The following is an 18,740-nucleotide window of genomic DNA, read 5'->3' as shown; positions in this document are numbered from 1 at the left end:
TGTATAGAGCGCTGCCTCTATATGTGTCTGTACATGCTGCCACAGGGGGTAAGAGCTGAAAGAAAAGTGTTTGCTTCAGCATGTTGCATTGACACTGACAGTCCTGCATACCTATGCACATCCCCAGTTCTAGAGCAAGCCATTTACAAACAAACAAAACCCCCCAAAAGGAACACCCCTTCTCTAAGGGCACACAAATGCCAGAGACTGCGCACACACATACGCACAAACACACATACACACACGCACACGCGTGTCATTTGCACCGTGGCCCCTGTGGTGTTTCATTCAAGTGTATCTCACTGAGCGAGACTCATGGCAGCAAAAGATTTTGCTTTCCTCAACAAAAAATCAGAGGGGACAACTTTACAGTTGTAGTATTGTCTCTGACTCTCTCGCTCTCTTTCCAGCCTGCTCTCTCTTCTCCCCCTCTGCCTGTTCGTATTTACTCTATCTACCTCTGGAAGGCGGGCAGTAGAGAAAGGTGCATTTCCAGAAACGAGGTAAGGGATCAGATTTAACTGCTATTTTTGAGTGTTTATCCTCCAGTGTCACGTTTGCGTTCATGGTCACTTACTGCTGAAGAAGAACCGGCGTAACATGAGAAACAAACTGTGGCATCACACAGAGTAGCTGTTACACATATTTTGCTTGTTCAAGTCACAGTAATGTTTCCTCTAAAGAACAGGTAATGTTAACTGCTAATCAAATGCTGGATTTCTGTAAAAGACAGCTAAAAATGTGATTGTTCTAAGATTGTATATAGAGTAATATTTTCAATCAGATTCATGTTGTTCCAGTGTACTTGTTGTGGATTGGTTGGCTTTATGTGCTATTTTCAAACAGGGTTAAAAAATTCATAATTAGCTCCCTTTCCCCTTTTTTTCCTGTCGCCTTTGTGTAGTTTTGGGATAATTTGAATGATCGTGAACATTTAATTTTCTGTTTAACGTATTTTAGGTTGGGTAATGTTCTACTATCACATATGCACAGAGCAAAGGCGGAAACACACTGCAGGTGTTTGTTTCAGCTGTGACATATTTAACCTTTTCTTTGCAGGTTTTGATCAAACGGGCTTTTACAGTGTAAGAAAAATGTCTATCGTTTTCTGTTTTTACAGGTGCTCTACAGCGGCCCCATTATCTCTGCTCAAAATGTACAGCTTCATGGGAGGGGGTCTGTTCTGTGCCATAGTGGGTAATATCCTGTTAGTGGTCTCCACTGCCACGGACTACTGGATGCAGTATCGACTCTCTGGAAATTATGCCCGCCAGGGTCTCTGGAGGTACTGCATGTCCAACAAGTGCTACATGCAGACCGACAGCATAGGTAAGAGATCCAGGGTGTCTTCAGCCCATTGGACCACCACAGTATTTGTAACAAATCAAAGGAGTGTGTACATTTATATGTCTGTTTTTCATTTTTGGATATTGACATGGCTGTGAAATAAAATCAATTAAATTTGGCTCAACAATCAAAACAATCCTGTCATACATGCCTTGTTCATTTCTGTCTGTTTTCACCCAGCTTACTGGAATGCCACCAGGGCCTTCATGATCCTTTCAGGGATGTCGTGCTTTGCAGGCATCATTGCTGGCATCATGTCCTTTGCGCACTTTTCCTCCTTTGAAAGGTTCAACCGCTCCTTTGCCGCAGGAATCATGTTTTTCGTCTCAAGTGAGTTGTCTTTCTTTTGATTCGGCAAAAACACACCAACAGAAACAGTAATAATGGCACTAGAATCACTGACATGTGCATCCCAATCGCCCTCTCAGCTTTCTTTGTTCTCCTGGCGATGGCCATCTACACTGGGGTGACAATCAACTTCCTGGGAAAGCGATTCGGTGACTGGCGCTTCTCTTGGTCATATATACTCGGCTGGGTGGCGATGCTCATGACCTTCTTTGCAGGTGAGAAAGGACATCCAGTTGCAAAAGTCAATAACTGCTTAAGTTACCATTAAATACCTAAAATCCGACCATTTGAATATATTTGATGATCAAAGCCTCATCTCGGCCTGTTGCAGGTATTTTCTACATATGTGCCTACAGAATGTGTGAATGCAGGAGAGGAACCGGACCACGCTAGAGCGAGACAGACAGCTTGTTTGAGAAAATAAAGACATGCTGCCTCTTCGAATACACGAAAGGCAGAACCCATCAAGGTGGCCTTGACTGATCTACTGAAGAGATGATGTCTTATACCGATGCTGGAGGTCTTTGATGGTCTGTTTAGCATGTTTTTAAAAAGTCACTGCAGTACAGACTTTCTTTTAGTCACAGTAACAATATAGAGGACAAACGAAACTAATAAAGCTATAACATGACTGATGCTGTTTTTACTAGTGTAATTTGTTACTGGCTTAAGTTTTGTGTGGAAATCTCACCAGGAGATGGCAGCACTAAAACACCACGGAAGTCCTATCTTAGTCAGATTTGATGAGGAATGTAGGGCCACTATATTAAACATCAAATCAGGGATTAAATAACTGGTAAGGTTGTCGTTTTTGTAGATCAGATTTTTATACAGTCACTCCTTTAACTTTCAGCACCGCAGACTAATGGAAATACTTTTTATTAATAAGCAAACTCTACTGGAGGAATGTATGTAATGCAAAAATATTAATCCACAAAGCAAAGAACAGCACATCAAACCTCTGTGGGGAATATTCTTGTCTCGGGGTTCCCCCTGAAGCTATCAGATTCAATACAGCTGACAAAGATTTCCCCAAAGTAATAGAAAAATATATGATCTTTTTTGGGCTGTTGTTTAAAGGCAGAGCTTTGCCTTTGATTTTTGACATCCCCTTAAGGCTTGACAGCTCATGGAAAACTAGAGGGAGATTGTTTGTGTTTGTGTGTCAAACAGGCTACAAACAGCAGAATAGATTTTGAGAGGAACGCCAAGCTCCCAGACCGGGGCACACACCAGGGCAGGGTCCACAGCAAGCGATTGTTTTACTGCCTTTATCTTTACTAACTGCTTCCGTCTTTTTCTTGGTACTCATCCACTTCTCGAATCAGCTGAAAGGAAGAGAGCAGGAGCTGTTCAGGTAATGAATGCTTGGCTACTCAATGACGCAGAAACAATGGGAGAAATGTAAACAGTCGGTGGACAGATCCCTTGGTCCAAGTTTCCATACTTGGTCACCCGTGGCTGCTGTAGAGAGAGAAGCTTTGTAATATTGTGTGCTTTTCTCCAGATTCTTTCATAACCCTCTGTGAACCTTTCACCAGAGTCTGGGTTTACAGTCTGTGGTATGACTTGGCAATTTTTTCAATTTTGTTTTTATTTTAAGGACTTAATACAGTCCTGCAATAAGACATTTTTATAGCAGCAGAGTGAAACAAAGTAACAGAGTAAAGGGTACTGACATATTTTTATTCATCTATCTGTACACACATTTAAGATTTAAGGTTAACATTAGTGTTTTGTTTTTGATTTGTAACCAGAATCAAGAGAGGTTTATTATCAAATGAAAAGGTTATTAACTGGCAGCTACACACGGTGGAAACACAAAAATGCAGGGGAGGTCGCCCCTCTAAGAGGTCTGCTCATAAATGTTTGCTGCTGTCACTGAGAGCAGCTGGAAGGTTTTAGGTTTCACTGACACAACCTGATGATTTATGTGACAACATCTCTAGTAAATCTGACTTTGCAGACGTGTTATTTTTCTCACATCAAACACGCCATCCTTGTGCTGTCAGTCTGTTGGGGGATTTTGAAGACTTTCTTTTGGTTTTGGCACAAAGAGGTATCAAGAACAAGGCAAGGGGGTCCAACAGGTAATCAGAATATTTGATTTAAAAAAAAAAAAGCAGTGCAGAAAAGTGGCATGCAAAATAGTGAGCACATTTGTAAATTAATGTCTAGCCACATTACATGAAAAGTGACGCTACACAAGAGCTTGAAATGTCTATTTGTACTGAATCATCATTTTTTTAAGTGGTGAAAGAAGTATTCAGACCCTCCACTTAACTAAAAGTCATAATACTTAAAAAATATATATATAGCATGAAGGTCAAGATCAAAATGTACTTTATATGTACCCAAAATGTATGTAGGTTCAATGCAAAATCTTATCCATTAGATTATTGGATCAGAAATATTGATTCATTAATGGTCATGTCTCTTTAATGATGGCGATTGTCTAACCAACAGTCAAACTTTATATTAACATGTGAAACAAATATAGTATAAACAGACATTCCAGTTTGAAATTATTGGGCCATTTGACAAAAAAGCTTTTTAGATAACAAAAAAACCCAAAACATTAAAATACACATTCATATATTATTCTGAATTTTTTTTTTTTTAATGTTCTGTGGATTTTGGCTTCAAATTAAACAAGCATATGAGCAAGCAGCCAAATGTCTCTTTGCCCGGGTCGTCCACCGACTGATTAGTTATTGCCCTCGGAGATGGAAGAGTACGCTGACACAGCGCGACCTTATAAAAACTGTCCTCGTCCCACCCCGGCACATCATGTGGAGATTCATCCTAAACACCCTGTGCCAGGTTCCTGCTATTGCTGCTCACTCATTACTTTCACCATCAGCTTATAGTCACGCGTGCACAGCAAGTATGAAACGAGACGTGTTTTTGATCGCTTCTCGGTCCCTGAATGCATCTATTTTTATTACACTGCGATATTTCAGGGGCAAGTTACATGGACGTGGTTTTAGAAAGACTTTATTATGTAAGTGAACACTAATGTGGCATTTCACTTAGCAGACACAACACGAGACAAAGAAATAATGAAACATTTCACAGGCAAATAAAGAAGAAAAAACTATATAATTTAAACAACTTGTATAAATAAAAGTCTACACAGCAGTGAATATGAAATGGTTCATTTTACACTAAATACACATTTTCTGAGTGAAAGTCTGCTGCTCGTGTAATTGGAGAAAGCATTTTGGTTAAAAGTAGGATCAGTTTCTGTGGCACATATTTGGAGTTTGCAGTGAACCTTCTGCAACTGTAATTGGTCCCACATGAACCTTGATAATATATCAACAAAATCACAACGTTAACGTTTTGAACATCTTCATGTGATAAGAGGGTTTTTAATATTTTATGTTTTCTATATATTCAGTGTCATCTATTGCATTTTGGTTAAAGCTAACAACTAATCCAAAGAACCACTAAGTGAAAGTAATGCAGGAAAACGAGCATGACGACAGGTTTCTGGTCAACAGAAAAAGAAAAAAAAAAAATCCAGCTTTGGTCAAATTCCACTGCTCTCTCTGCTTTTTTGTTTCTTTTTTTAAAATCAAGCCACTGATATGCACCTTTTCACACTGAGACCTGTTACTGACAGGTAGCGATGACTACAACACACCTATATATAACAATTTAGCAGCTAGCGGCTTTTATTAAATCAATCCTTCCTCCCGTGTAAAGGATTTGTCCACAAGCAAAAATGTAGACTTGATTGATCCTTCTTTGTGTTAATGACATAATCACTTCCACCCCAGGACAAGAAGCCCAGTTTCATACTGTTTTTGGTGTATTTTTATTTACTGTCAACCTCCTGTGCAGCTCATGTCTCTTGATCCTTTCTGGAAAGCAACGATTCTTTGTGGGGGGATTGTTTTGTTTTGTTGTTGTTTTTTTTACAATGAACGAGGAACACGCAATCGACTGCTAATCTCTACCCTCTCCACCACATTGCACATTGCTTGAGCATCCAGACATTTCTCTTTGCTTTTATATTCATCCGCCAGTTCACGCCTGAAGGAATCAACGGAAAGGCCTTAAAGATCACAAGACGTGACGATGTAAAAAATGAAAAATCCTTTTGAAATTGTTACTGAAGCAAACCAGGGTGTAATTTCAGGCATGCGGTAATAACACGCTGTGCTTTGCTTTTCAAGTGAGCCTATGATAACAATGAAACTGAAAAGAAAAACATATATTTCAAATGGAGCTAGCTCAGTTTGATCTTACAGTTCCAGCAGAAAAAAAAAAAAAAAAAAAGAAAAAGTCACAACAAATAATGAGAACATAAAGTCATACAGCTTTGAATCCGTGTTACAGTGTTACTCTGAAGTGGCTTCATATGTTTATTACCTATCAGATGCACGAAGCTAAACACAAACAGCGCAGCGCAGACTGGCCTTTAGCAGCATTAGCGCACGTCGCTCAAGCTACTCACCGTGTTCAGTTTCAAGAATGCAGAAGAAGAAAAGCAACAGAGTCATGAGGGGGTTAAGAGAATTTCTACATACAGTACATTGTAAAACAAGTAGTTAAAAATGTAAATGTAACTGCTGCAAAAGAATAAAGACATCTTTTGCTCAAACTGTAACAGTGTACACAGAACAGAGTACATTAAGAACATTATACATACTTCCTATTTTCTTCTGCAGTGATCAACTCCGTTTTATTTTTGTGTCTGTTTTTTTTTTTTTTTAAGTAATACAATCTTTAAACTCTGCAGACATCAGTTTTTAATTTAGTAAAATATTAGGACTGGGGAAAGCAGCATGGCTTTTTAAATCTTAATAACTGTCACAGAGACTTAACCTAATTTTATCTCTGCCACACAAAAAAAACCCCCAAAAAAACCCCCAAAAGACAAATTATCCACAAAGTTTGACTTAGTAGCTCAAAACTCAAAAACTTGCCATTTTGGTCACGCTTTTTAATAATGTTACACTATTCAGGATTAAGAAGGTATTAGAAAGTGCTTGATTCACCATTTATATAGTAAATATAATAGATATATTATGATATGACCATTAGTATAATTATGCTTATTACCAGCAGTGATATCTGTGCATGGTGTTAACACATCTGTATTTATAAATGACATAATAAGGAGGAGTAAAAATATATAAATGATGAATTAAGCACTTGCTAGTAGCGTACTAAAGAGCCAGGATTGTGCCTGTTTCATTGATATTTCTTTAAAAGATTTCATAGTTTTAGGAGGAACTGTGACTTTCCTTGTAATCTTACACTTTTAAGTCACCTTGTGTTTCCAGTGTCAGATTCTACCTTTTTACTGGAATGTGTGAGAAACCCTACAGCCTCCAGCTACTAACTCTTTACGAGTGCCCTCTCTGAAAACAAGAGAACGGGTCAAGCTACGCCTCTGTTTAGCTGACAGGTAAATGTCAGTAAGGTCATCAGTGATATATTATTGAGTTACATGGTTTAGAAGGGTGTGTCTTGACATCTGGTATTTTAGCTCTCAGATTCCCTCTTTTCCAAGCCTGTCTGGTTAATACAGGTTTTGAGTTAGAAAAAACTGAAGAATAAAAAGATCACATCCTTCGTCGCCAGACATGATAATGCTTCACCAGATATTATACTGGGGATTCTGGGATGTGTGGTCTTTGGAGCAGTAGGTACCTGAGTTGCCTGATTGCAAGGCAAAGTGAAAGAACTTTAGCTTAGTTTGTCTTAGTTTTTGGTGCCATGAATCTTGAGATACACAGTCGTTCTATTAAAAGGCTACAGAGGGTGGAGAACAAGGTTCTATATCGATCCCCAGAATAAACTAAAGTGTAAAAAAAGAGGACTAGGGCTCACTTTATGGCCAGTAGAGGGGATGCGATGGCCTGCGACGCAGCTGCATAGAAAGACCAACTGTAGTTTGGACAATAATACAGGTTTTAATAGGGTTTTAAGATCTGCAGTGTCTTTAAATGTGCCTGCGGTGATGGTGGTGATGGTGGTTGTGCATGTCTTCCATTGAGATTCTGCCCCACGCGCCGATCACAAATGTTTCAATCTCACACTCGTTTTCCCCACGAGCGATCCGGAAGTAGCCGTTTTCACCCCAGTTCTTTCCCCAGGAGTTGGCAGCAATCTGGGGGAAATAAGATCACACTAACTGTAAAATACAATAAGACTTAAAGATGACAAGCTTTTATTTACTTTACCCTACACCTCACCAATCAGGGGGGGGAAAAAAACAGCTTTTTACAACAGACTTTTTATTTTAATATCGAATAATCACTTATAGAAATTAAGATACTGTTTTTAAAATTTAATCATATTGAAAAGAAGCTTTAACTGTTTAATCGTTAAAACATATTGCCTGTGCTACAGCAGCAGGGTTTTTCAGTCAATCTCTTTAAAAGGGACCTATTACACTTTTCCTTATTTTCTGCTGCTCAGTTTGAAACTCATTTTCTACTCTTGTGTCGAGCTGACATCAGCCTGAAACAGACATCCTTATATGATCATTTCAAGCTGGGATGAGGACTTGCAAACACTATAAGAACTCAATTTGTGGAAGCCAGGAGAGGGGCAGACAATCAGAAAACAGCGGCCTTTTAGAGTGGGAGGATAGAGAGTAGATTTAAAAGTAGTCATTTTTATTTTAAGTCTAAAAAACAAAAATAAGGAGCTGGAAATAAGCATAATAGGCCACCTTGAACTACTGGTAAAGAAGGTGTAAAGTGAAAACTTACCCAATATTTTCTTGATGTTCCATCAACATTTCTCTCTTCTCCCCACCTAGTGCACAGATCAGAGATGATAGTGAATTAAAGCGCATAAAAATTAGCTAAGTCTTATTAGAGCTGTAAAAAATAATTTAAGACATGTAATGCATTACTTTGCCTCAGATGTGCTCAGTGAAAAGCAGATATGCAGGGTTCAAATGTTTAAAAAACAACAACTTTCCCCTTGTTAACAACATCCTGAGTATTTATAGCTGGACATCATTTTGTTGCACTTTTGTATTCCAATACAAAGAAACACGGAGTTCCCCTCTTCATCGGGCATAGGTCACAGGGAAGAGGAACAGCACCTCAGCTTCGTCAGAGCACCAACACTGCAAAAAACGAGCAGCCCACAGGGACACTGAACTTTATCTTTACCTTCTCTGGTGGCTGTGGCTTTGTTCTCAGGAAACCCTGGCAAAGGTCCATAAATTCCCACCATGCCATACACTTTGGTCTTAGCGTAGCTGCTGCCAACCCCTGCCGTTTCTGCTCGTCATGATCAAAACAGACCTAAAGCCAATTCCCATCCTGTTTTTCCACACCCGGCCTTTCATTTCCAAAGAGACTCCCGGTCCGCAATCGGTTGTTATCTTTTATAAAGTAAAGGAATGCTGGGAAATGCACTGGACGGCCTCAGGCCCTGCCAACTCAGTAGCCTGCCACCAAAACACTGGCAAACTGTGCCAGGCTTCATTCAGCGAGTGACTTTATTAGGCCACTACTCTCCCAAGTGGATTATAACGTCACATTGACCAGGAGCAGACACATTAAAAGCAGCTGTGTAAATACAACATCCCAGCCAGCGTCTAAAGTAGACCCTGGCTGGTGTTTGTGAGCATTGTTCACACCTGTATACAAGTGTGTGACCCCGTGTTTACTTGTGTGCATATTTATTGGTATAGAGACAGGCAGACAGAATCGGACCACTGCTGATCTCTTATCGGTCTTCCAATCAACTCACTTGCTCACTTGGGGACAATGATGGACATGCCCCCATGTACCCCCGCCCTTGCCCAGCGCCCCTCATCCCAGCTCTGACCTCTCCTCTCGGGCACTGATCCCCCTCTCTCTGTCCAGTGCAGTCAGGATCAGCACCCCAGACAATGCTCTTTCCGCCACAGTGGACCTCAATGCTATCTCCACAAACTTTCCCAGGCCCTGGGCTTAAATGAATACACAGCTATGGGATTTAGCCTATGTAAACATACTGAAGCCTGTGGCTGGCAGGTTTGGAGCTCAAAACAGTGCAATTCACAGCCTCCATCCATCTCTAAACCTGCACCGCAGCTAAAGCCTCCATCCAGCCAAACCACATCCAAAGCAGTCAGAAATCACAGTAGTTGTAGAAGGAGTCTGTATCTTCATCCTCACCATCATCTCACACTGTGCATACCTCCACAGTTTACTGACAATGAAGCTGCAGAGAAGTAATTACACTCCAGAGGGTGTGGTTCTAACACGAGCGTGATAAGCAAACACGAATGCACTTGAAGAAAACTGAGAAAACTGTATAGGATTTAAATAAGCTAAGTACAGGTTGGAGGATGAGAAGTGTTTGGGGTTTTTTTGTTTGTTTGTTTGCTTTTTATCCTACATGTGCTTATGCATGAAAGAAAAACTACAGACAGTGAAAGCTTCGAATAAAGAGATTTGTGTTTTATCCTTATCAGATAAAAGCAGAGAAGTTGCTTCTGTCATAATGCAGGACTTGCATGTTTGCTGTTTTTGACACTCAGGTAAATGTTTATCTACAGTATGACACAAACCCACACGTCATTGGATGAATTAGCCGGTAATTGGGGTTTTATTATCTCACATAAAAACTGGAAGAGCCGGGGATCGATCAGACAACGTTCCAATTACTGCCCATCTCTGACAGTCAAATGTTACCAAATACCAATTACTCAGAACCACTGTCACAGTTTAAAAATGTAAACTGAGCCAAATTTATCAGTGACATATGTCAAAGGGAGCTGGATGAACTACAGCCTGTAAAATATTTAAAAGCAAAGAGCGGTTTATTCATCTTAAAGGTCAGAATATAAAAAACAAACAAAAAAAACAAACCATAAAACAGTATCAGTCTGTCTGGAGTCTAAAATGATAAGAGGAATATTTTGGCTTAAATGTTAAGAGGAGTAAAAGAAAGGAAGTGGGACAGTCTGACGGCCAGATGAAGAGTGATGATGGAGACATCACAGAGCCAGAGAAACGCACGGCAGTGGGTGTGGGCAGGCAATCCAGGTGCATCAGCCGTCTACCTGCCTGCATATTTGTGGTTGTTAAAGTGACTAGATGGGGGGGCAGGGGGGACTGTCTGGGGCAGATGAAGGAGTGGAGCCAAGGTGTGTCTCCGAGAGCAATAGTCTGGAAGGGAGGGAACGCTTATTCACAAGCAGACAGCTGGCTGTGTGCAAACACACGTGCAAGTGGAGCTTTGAATCAAACCCAGTACCAACAAGGACTCAATTAAAACCCTGATTCATCCTTATTAAACAACTTCTGAAGAGATAGGGCCACTGCTAAGCATGTAGCAACAGTTAAACCAGACACACTCGGGTTAAAGATGTAGAAAAGGTGAAAGCTTTTGTCTAAACAGGAGTCAGGTAAAGAAAAAAAATAAAAATAGAAAATTAAAACCTGGTGAGTTTATTTTAAGCCCAGTCAGGTCTGTATATGCATGTCTCCGAGCCACGTTGTGACAAAGCATGTTGGTTCACTAAATGGGGGCAAAAATATGAACTGTTTTGGATTGTCTCGGTATTCTGGTAACTTACCCGGTGATCCTGACTGAGTGTGTGCCATGTTTGCGGTATTGCGGTGGTTTAGTGAAACTGGCATCTGTGTGTTTGTAGATCCCAGTCTTATAGACAAAGAAGTCCTCGTGGACCTCCATAATCGCTGCAAGAACAAACAAGCACGGAGAATTAGAAGGTGGAAATAACCTGCACGAGTACGCACGCACGCACACACACACGCACACACACACACGCACGCACACGCACACGCACACTTTGATTAGCCATTTCCCAAAACTATTAAGCAATTTCACCAAACAAATTCTGATTTCCCCCCTGAGTCACACACCCAAACATCAGAGCAGGTTTGTGTGCGTGTGTCAGTGTAAGCTGCACATCTAAGCTATGTGTGACTTTGTTTTTCCAGCAGCTGTTTATGGATAGAAGAAGTTTTTAAAGCTGTATCAGCACTAGATGCAGTGTTCCCTGGTTGAGAATATAATGCAAACTTTCACTCTTATTAGAATCTCTTCAGCAGACACACACAATGACCACACACACTCATGCAGCTCTCCACGACTTTCTCAAAACTCTTCCTCCCTGGACTGTTGAACAATAAGTTGGCACACGCTCCCATACACACATGCACACATCCTTCGACACGTGACTCCTTTATTCAAGTGTACTTGAAGGCATTCCAGATGGGCTCCAGGCAGCTAGCCGCACTAATATAGCAAAGTCAGATCAACCCTAGCAAAGGAAGCCGCTCATTTCTGACGGGGTGACTGGGGTCAGAGTTAAAACTCTGGTTAAAACCCATTCAGATGAAAAGGTTAAATATGACATCAGTCTAGGTCAGATACTTCAAGCTGTGTGTGTTTTAATTCGTCTTTCCATTCTGATGTTGTATTACCACACACACAAACACACAAAGGCACACTTCTCGGCAGTGAGTCATCAGAAAGTAAATCCTCTGTTTCTGAGCATCTCCAAAGTAAACATCTGTGTGTCATCGTTAATATCCTGCTCACTTATTTTCCGTTTTGCCGAATAAAAACGGATCTGCATTAATTCGTGTTTTAAGTCACACCCACGTGGGAGCAATGTTGACAATAAAATACAAGCATATTTAAGGAAGACATACACACACAGAAAGGCATTGCGTTACCTTGCACGGGGCCATTATCCATAATCTCCTTCATAATCTCCTTTTCCTAAGTGAGACGATAGAGAGAACGATTTATAGGCAAAGGAGAGTGAGACAGACAGAATGATCGTTACATGTCAGTGAAGCGGAGAGGATGAAAACAACCCCCTGGAAGTTAAAAGTCAGATAACAAGATTGAGTTCAGCAGGGCCCCTTGGTCTTAATGCCTGGCTTATTGACTTCACAGGCTATCAAGAGACAGGAACAACAGGCTGTAATGATTTTGAGAAGCATTAGCCGTCACTTAGCCCTGACGGATAGCTTCTGGTGAAACCACATGTTGGCTGCTGCTCAGCGGTTGTCTGATTTGCAGAAGATCCATGCAGCAGCGTGGAGACACCGCTTTGGGAGGCAGTTTGTGCAAATGTTACATGATACTAGTGCATGGATTGCAGAGAGGGCGGGGATAATGTCTCCATGAAGTCATTTAGATTCATCCACCCATATTAGCAACCAAAATAGAGATATTTTACGGTTTTTATTGTTCGATTGAAGGATGAGGGCTTATGTAACTCACTTCTGTCTCTGAGCAGAAAGTAGAAACACTAATATGAGGAGGAAATCTCATTTCGGATTAACCCGCTGGTCCTGAAATGATAGCAGACAATGAGTGTTGTCTTTAAATTGGTGTAATTCACTCACTGCGGTGTTTCTCAAAGACAGCCTACTAGAATAGTTTATAATTTAGTTTTATACACAAAGCTAACTCCTCAGTCCTGAATCCTACCTCCTGACATATGGAAAACAAGTGGGTTTAAAAAAAAAAAAAAAAAAAAAAAGCACATCTACAATCTCAGACTCATTCCCAGGTGAGCCAGGCACACCATGGCTGATCAGTGTAGTTTTGTGTACACTTGTGCAGCTTTCTTTCACTTACATTGGATGAGAGCCTGTAGGGCGGCGTGGACTGGTAGATGTCGTTGTGGTAGTTTTGCGTGTTGGGACATCGCTGCGTGGCTTGCCTCTTCCCCCGTCCAACCGAGCGGCTCTGCATCATGCAGCGACCCACCTCTGCCGGCGTTTGCTGCGGAGGTTGATATGGGTAACAGTCTTCTGTCACAACTCTGTCGGGAGGGATGGGAAGATGTAAGTCACCCATCATTCATTCACGAGCAGTAATAACTTTGTCTGAGATGAAGGGGGGCTTACCCCCTACGCCGAAGATACCACCAGGCTCCATCTATGCGTCCTCCGGCACAGCCTCCCTGGTTGCGTGTGTCACAGGAAATAAGATTTTGGGGAGACAGCCGAGGAGTCATGTGGCCCATAGACTGGATGGAGATTCTGTCTGATGCCACAGCTGGTGGCAACAAAGCAAATGCATAAACACGTAACTAAAATTTCATGGTGGAAGCTTCACTTCAAGAAGAAACTTGAGAACTAAAGAACTTCTATTTCCTAGAGTTCATGCACGTTTGCATGTGACACATTTTAAGGATATTTCCCTACAGTTCCCCCATTAGCCCTACAGATGTCATTTTCCTCAAGACAGCACCTGCTGTTGAGAAGGCCCAGGAAGCAGCGCAGTTGCCCTGATCCAGCGGTTCATGAATCTTCCCCGGCCACTTCTCTGCTGAATTGAAGTAGGGCGGCAGATTGTCAGTCTGAGGATCCATGTTCATCTGCAAGAGGGAAAGAAGTTTGTTCGTTCTTGCTTCAACTCCATCTTTTGCAGCAACCCACGAAGAAAACATTTATAGTTCTCAGTAAAAACAGTCATTATTACCAACTGACAGTCCAAGATGTGTGACATGAATTTATAGGGAAAAGAAAGGAAACGGTATTTAAAAACAGCCTAACATTTACGTGCAGCAGCTCGGGTTGCTTGAATGTGGTGTCAGGTAGTGTAGTACAACTGTTTGGCCACAGCAGAACACAAACTGAAGGGTGCAATTAAAATACTTGTGGGCACCTTCGTAATACAAGCTTGGATCATGGGCAGATTACATAAGTCTGCTAATCAAAGGCCACATTTAAAAAAAAAAGAAAAAAAAAAAAAAGGATTTCTTTACAACCATTTGAACCAGAATCCATTTCTGACGTTGCAGAATAGACAGGACCCTCTGAAGCCACTCCTCTTTGTGAAACAACAAGTCTCTTTGGTTATATTAGGGTTTCATCATGATGATAAACTTCTGTTTTAGAGTGTAACTGTCTCCCTGATAGAGCGCTTTCACTCAGACATGCTCCATCATTTAATCGCCAGCTATTGTCGGATGCTCTCTTCATATCTCCTGGTATTATGTGATGAACATACACTACAGATAGCTTCATCTCTCTCTCTCTGACAAAGACTCTGGCTGCCCGCGGTGCATTCCACTGCTTAATAGTGAAGCATTCAGAGCACAGACGGCCACCTGATACATCACTAAGGAATGTGCTGCTGCTCAGAGATTTGGAGCTCTGGCAGGTCAAAGTGCAAAAAAAAGCACCTGATCCAAAAGGCATCTAAAATGTTGCATTAAGTGCATTTGACACGAGTCTGCAGAAACAACAGGAAAGGGGAGAGACTGAGAGTTTTGTGAATGGGCTGTGATCTGATTTGTGGCACAGGCAGGGACACGCTGACGGCGGAAGGAGTAGGGGGTGTTACAAAATTTCGAGGTGGAATGAATGCACGCAGGGCAAAGTGGGGATGCGCAGACCCAAGAGGAAGTCTTGTCTTTATTCTCAAAGCCGCCACCATCCTTTCCGTCTTCTCTATGTGATGTTTTGGTTGCGTCTTATGTAATCTTTCTGGGGTAAAAATGTAAACAAAGACAGAGCAGGCTGAGGTCTCCAAACAGAGAGGCCGTTACATACCAGCAGGCCACTATAATTAAGTGAAGCAGGTTTTGATCAGTGCTCACTTGTTTGTAATGGGTTTCAAGCGTGCAAGAGCTTGTAAGAAAAAAAGAAAAGTTGAAAAGTAAAGATATGAGTAACTTTTTCTTTTTATTCTCACCTGTCTGTAAAACTTCCTGCTTCCACCCACATCTCTCCTCTTTATGTCATACACTCACACAAGTGGGAAACAGTTTGTGACTAATTCAGCATATGTTCCTATCATGACTACAGAATAGAAACAATAGTTCTTTAAATTCAGCGTTGATCAAATTTCATATACTCTGATTTTAAAAACTATTTCTATGTAATATTTCAAATGTCTGTGTTTAAATGCAAAAATAAGCAAACGATGTATACAATACCAATCGTTTCTGTTGCCAAATATTAAGAATATTATTTCTGTAAATCTCTATGTTACTTTTTTCCTGCTATTCATGAGTGAAGAAAGACATGATGGTCCAGCCAACCGGTAATCCAACGATTCACTGTTTAGGGAACCTGAGTATGCACGCTAACCACTTGGTTATCAAATCACTCCATCATACAATTTTGAAAATATCTAAAGACATCATTTTGATTTTCTCTCCATAGTTGTAGTATTAGTGGAATCAGGAGATGAATGATATGTTATCCGTATGTTATGCCTTTTGTTGTTTTTAAGTGGAAACTGAGAGTTTAAGAAGTTACACCTAGTGGCGACCAGTACAGTTATATTCTTACACTTCCTGTATGGATATATCAAGGGCACCTAAGTGAATTTAATTTAAGTTTATGTAAAACTCAGCCAACAGCTCAATGTGTTTTATATTGCAAAGTAAAGATCCTACAATATTAGAAAGAAATCCCAGCAATCACACAACCTTCTATGAGCAAGCATCTGTTGAAAGTGGGAAGGAAAAACTCCCTTTTAACAGGAAGAAACCTCTGGCAGAACCAGGCTCAGGGAGGGGCGGAAATCTGCTGCAACTAATTGGAGGAGAGAGGAAAAAGAAGAAAGGGCAGAGAGAGGCAGGACAAGAGCCAGACTACAGGTGATAGATTTAAATAAGGAGTCCAATCAGTGAAGTTTTGTATCTAAGCCTTTAGAAAGTTCACCCATATATTTATTTTCTAACGATGATTTGATGATTCAATGAACGAAGAGTCCTGTACCTGAATCTCATTCATGTTCATGACTGTTCTTGATGGTCTTTGTGTGCCCAGTCGGTAGCGGATGCCTTCGTTTAAAGTCATGCCATACAACTCACTGTAGTTAGCTGCCCTCCACCTAAAAACAATATGAAAGAGGCAGAAATGATATGTGTTTTTAACTACAAACAGTGTATTGTAAGTACGTGTCTATATTTATTTGTTTCTTACCCATAGTTTCCTCTGTTGACAGCTTGGATGATGTCCGGCTCAATGAGACAGGCGTTCTGCTCACACTCCCAACGTCCAGAAGTCCCACATGTGCTACAGGAGAGAGAAAAAAAGTTAGTAGGGGACATTCAAAGAAACTACAAGTGCCTGAAAAAATGTGTATTTTTATGCTACAGTCACTAAAGTCTATTAAACAAAGGCAAGTGAGCAGAGGCTGAGTGGATTTCCCAAATAAGACATAAATTGAAAGAAGAATGTTAGCAGCCGGAAAAGGCTGGAGAAATTATGGAGTGGGATGGTTAAAAATAAAAAGCTTAGATTATTCAGCCTTTTAAGGCTGCAGAATGCAGATCCGTTTTTATTCGGCAAAACGGAAAATAAGTGAGCAGGATATTAACGATGACACACAGATGTTTGCTTTGGAGATGCTCAGAAACAGAGGATTTACTTTCTGATGACTCACTGCCGAGAAGTGTGCCTTTGTGTGTTTGTGTGTGTGGTAATACAACATCAGAATGGAAAGACTTTAAAAAAACAAAAAACAAACACACACATATATATACACACATATATATACATATATACATACAGTGGGGCAAAAAAGTATTTAGTCAGCCACCGATTGTGCAAGTTCCCCCACCTAAAATGATGACAGAGGTCAGTAATTTGCACCAGAGGTACACTTCAACTGTGAGAGACAGAATGTGAAAAAAAAATCCATGAATCCATATATATATATATATTTAAATATATATATGAAGAGAAATTTGACCTCTTCAGTCACACAGAAACCCATGGACGGTATTCCCCTCTCAAATGGCTCACTTTCCTGCTGGGACACATGTGCCACGTTCATGTTACATTAAAAGGTTACACCAGTGTGTTTCTGCTCAGCATCCTACAGGGACCATCTGATGGCTTTTGATTGGTTCAAAGCAACTGTGACCTTTCACCTCTTCCACCCTCCAGCAGGAACAGAGGCATGCAGCAGCACAGTGCCAGTAGGTCTGCGATAAACACACAGGGATAGGCTTGATTTATGGAGATTGAGGGACAGAGTGGGACTGAATATAAAATATAAGGGATGTGAGGACATATTTAACATTCCCCGTCACAGTCCCAATTTAAGATCTACTCGCCTGAGAGAGCATGGATAACAGCTAGACAACACAAGGTGTAGTATCTCACCATATCTGGCCATTGATGCTTCCAGATCAGTCGGAGCAGAGCCATGTTTGTGTGTGTGTCTGAAGATACGGCGCATCTACAATATCTGAGCAAATAAATAAACTTAGAAAGTCTATGCTGGCATTGGCTGTTGTCCCATCTGACATAACGAGCCAACAGACGAAAGCAGCTGCCAAATCAAATTAGAGATCAACTGTTCCTTCAGACTGCTACCCCAGAGACCATCTTTGAAAGGAGAAGTCGCCGAGGTTCAGATCTTTCGGGACAGATAACATGTTATCGGGATGGCAGCAGATCTGTAAATAACCAAATTAGCTAGAAATCCCATTAACAAGACAAAAAGCTGACACATACTGTATTACACGTTAACACTCACAACAGTAAATATAAGCGCAAGCTGAATACACGACACTTAGTCTGTTCTAAAAACCAATCTGCGGATGATTAATTTTGTGCTGCACAGACAGATGATGTTTATACTGATTGTGGTGCTGATGTCAAAGTGCATTAAGTGCAGCTGTTAAACCAGTTAGTCATTAGAACAGTTTCCCTTTCCTGTTCAAATCAGTAAAGAAACATAGGCGGTACAGATAAGAGAGTGCAGGGGCGCTGCTAATGAGAGCCTCGGGAGGGGGAAAAGGGCGAGAGCCGATTTCTGAAAGAGCTGGGAGGACACGCATTTGGGAAATTAATAAGTGGAGGGAGTGGGAGTAGGAGAAGCATGTCCGCGTGTATCCGTCCGAGCCTAAGTTGTGGCGCAAATTTTCAAACTCCTGTGTGTATTGGTTTGATAAGCACGTGTGAGAGCACATGATACCGAGACTCTCTTGTTTTCAGAGCGAACGGGGGAGTTAGCACATTATTGTTGGTTTTTAGGAACTGGAACACCAGAGGCTATTTTTAAACAACCTCCACAAGTCTTTCCTCAAGATAAAAATAGGACCCCCGCCCTTTATC

At 41.0% G+C, this 18,740-nt stretch overlaps 2 protein-coding genes across 3 annotated transcripts in view; one reads left to right on the top strand and one right to left on the bottom strand.

The window, feature by feature from the left end:
* Positions 1–1,154: 1,154 nt before the first annotated feature.
* LOC102200082 (lens fiber membrane intrinsic protein-like) lies at positions 1,155–2,088 on the top strand. 2 transcript variants are annotated; one of them, XM_005728360.1, is made up of 4 exons: positions 1,155–1,329; positions 1,528–1,677; positions 1,776–1,910; positions 2,027–2,088. In XM_005728360.1, exons 1-4 carry the CDS (start codon positions 1,155–1,157, stop codon positions 2,086–2,088), a joined length of 522 nt encoding a protein of 173 aa, XP_005728417.1. The 2 variants fall into 2 exon arrangements, with proteins under 2 accessions (XP_005728417.1, XP_005728416.1); XM_005728359.1 differs by having other exon boundaries at positions 1,155–1,392.
* A 2,588-nt stretch (positions 2,089–4,676) lies between these two features.
* Positions 4,677–18,740, bottom strand: part of tinagl1 (tubulointerstitial nephritis antigen-like 1) — a 17,266-nt gene continuing 3,202 nt past the window's right edge. Inside the window, exons 3-11 of the mRNA XM_005728546.1 lie at positions 16,596–16,688; positions 16,389–16,503; positions 13,906–14,032; positions 13,560–13,710; positions 13,288–13,474; positions 12,372–12,417; positions 11,243–11,366; positions 8,430–8,475; positions 4,677–7,822 (exon numbers count right to left, since the gene is read on the bottom strand). Coding sequence (XP_005728603.1) covers positions 7,655–7,822; positions 8,430–8,475; positions 11,243–11,366; positions 12,372–12,417; positions 13,288–13,474; positions 13,560–13,710; positions 13,906–14,032; positions 16,389–16,503; positions 16,596–16,688 — 1,057 coding nt within the window. The 3' untranslated portion in view covers positions 4,677–7,654. The remainder of the gene's footprint in view (positions 7,823–8,429; positions 8,476–11,242; positions 11,367–12,371; positions 12,418–13,287; positions 13,475–13,559; positions 13,711–13,905; positions 14,033–16,388; positions 16,504–16,595; positions 16,689–18,740) is intronic.

This window comes from Pundamilia nyererei, unplaced genomic scaffold (genome assembly GCF_000239375.1).
Source record: "Pundamilia nyererei isolate P.nyererei 1_Seehausen unplaced genomic scaffold, PunNye1.0 scaffold00028, whole genome shotgun sequence".
In the NCBI taxonomy this organism is placed as follows: domain Eukaryota; kingdom Metazoa; phylum Chordata; class Actinopteri; order Cichliformes; family Cichlidae; genus Pundamilia; species Pundamilia nyererei.
The sequence above is the reverse complement of the archived record's forward strand: the minus strand, read 5'-3'. Positions and strand labels throughout refer to the sequence as shown.

Bases quoted from the DNA above. Each gene is read 5' to 3' on its own strand.
- LOC102200082 (XM_005728359.1), top strand. From the start codon at position 1,155: ATGTACAGCTTCATGGGAGGGGGTCTGTTCTGTGCCATAGTGGGTAAT. The intron at 1,678-1,775 runs GTGAGTTGTCTT...TCGCCCTCTCAG, and splicing joins AATCATGTTTTTCGTCTCAA to CTTTCTTTGTTCTCCTGGCG. The intron at 1,911-2,026 runs GTGAGAAAGGAC...GGCCTGTTGCAG, and splicing joins GCTCATGACCTTCTTTGCAG to GTATTTTCTACATATGTGCC.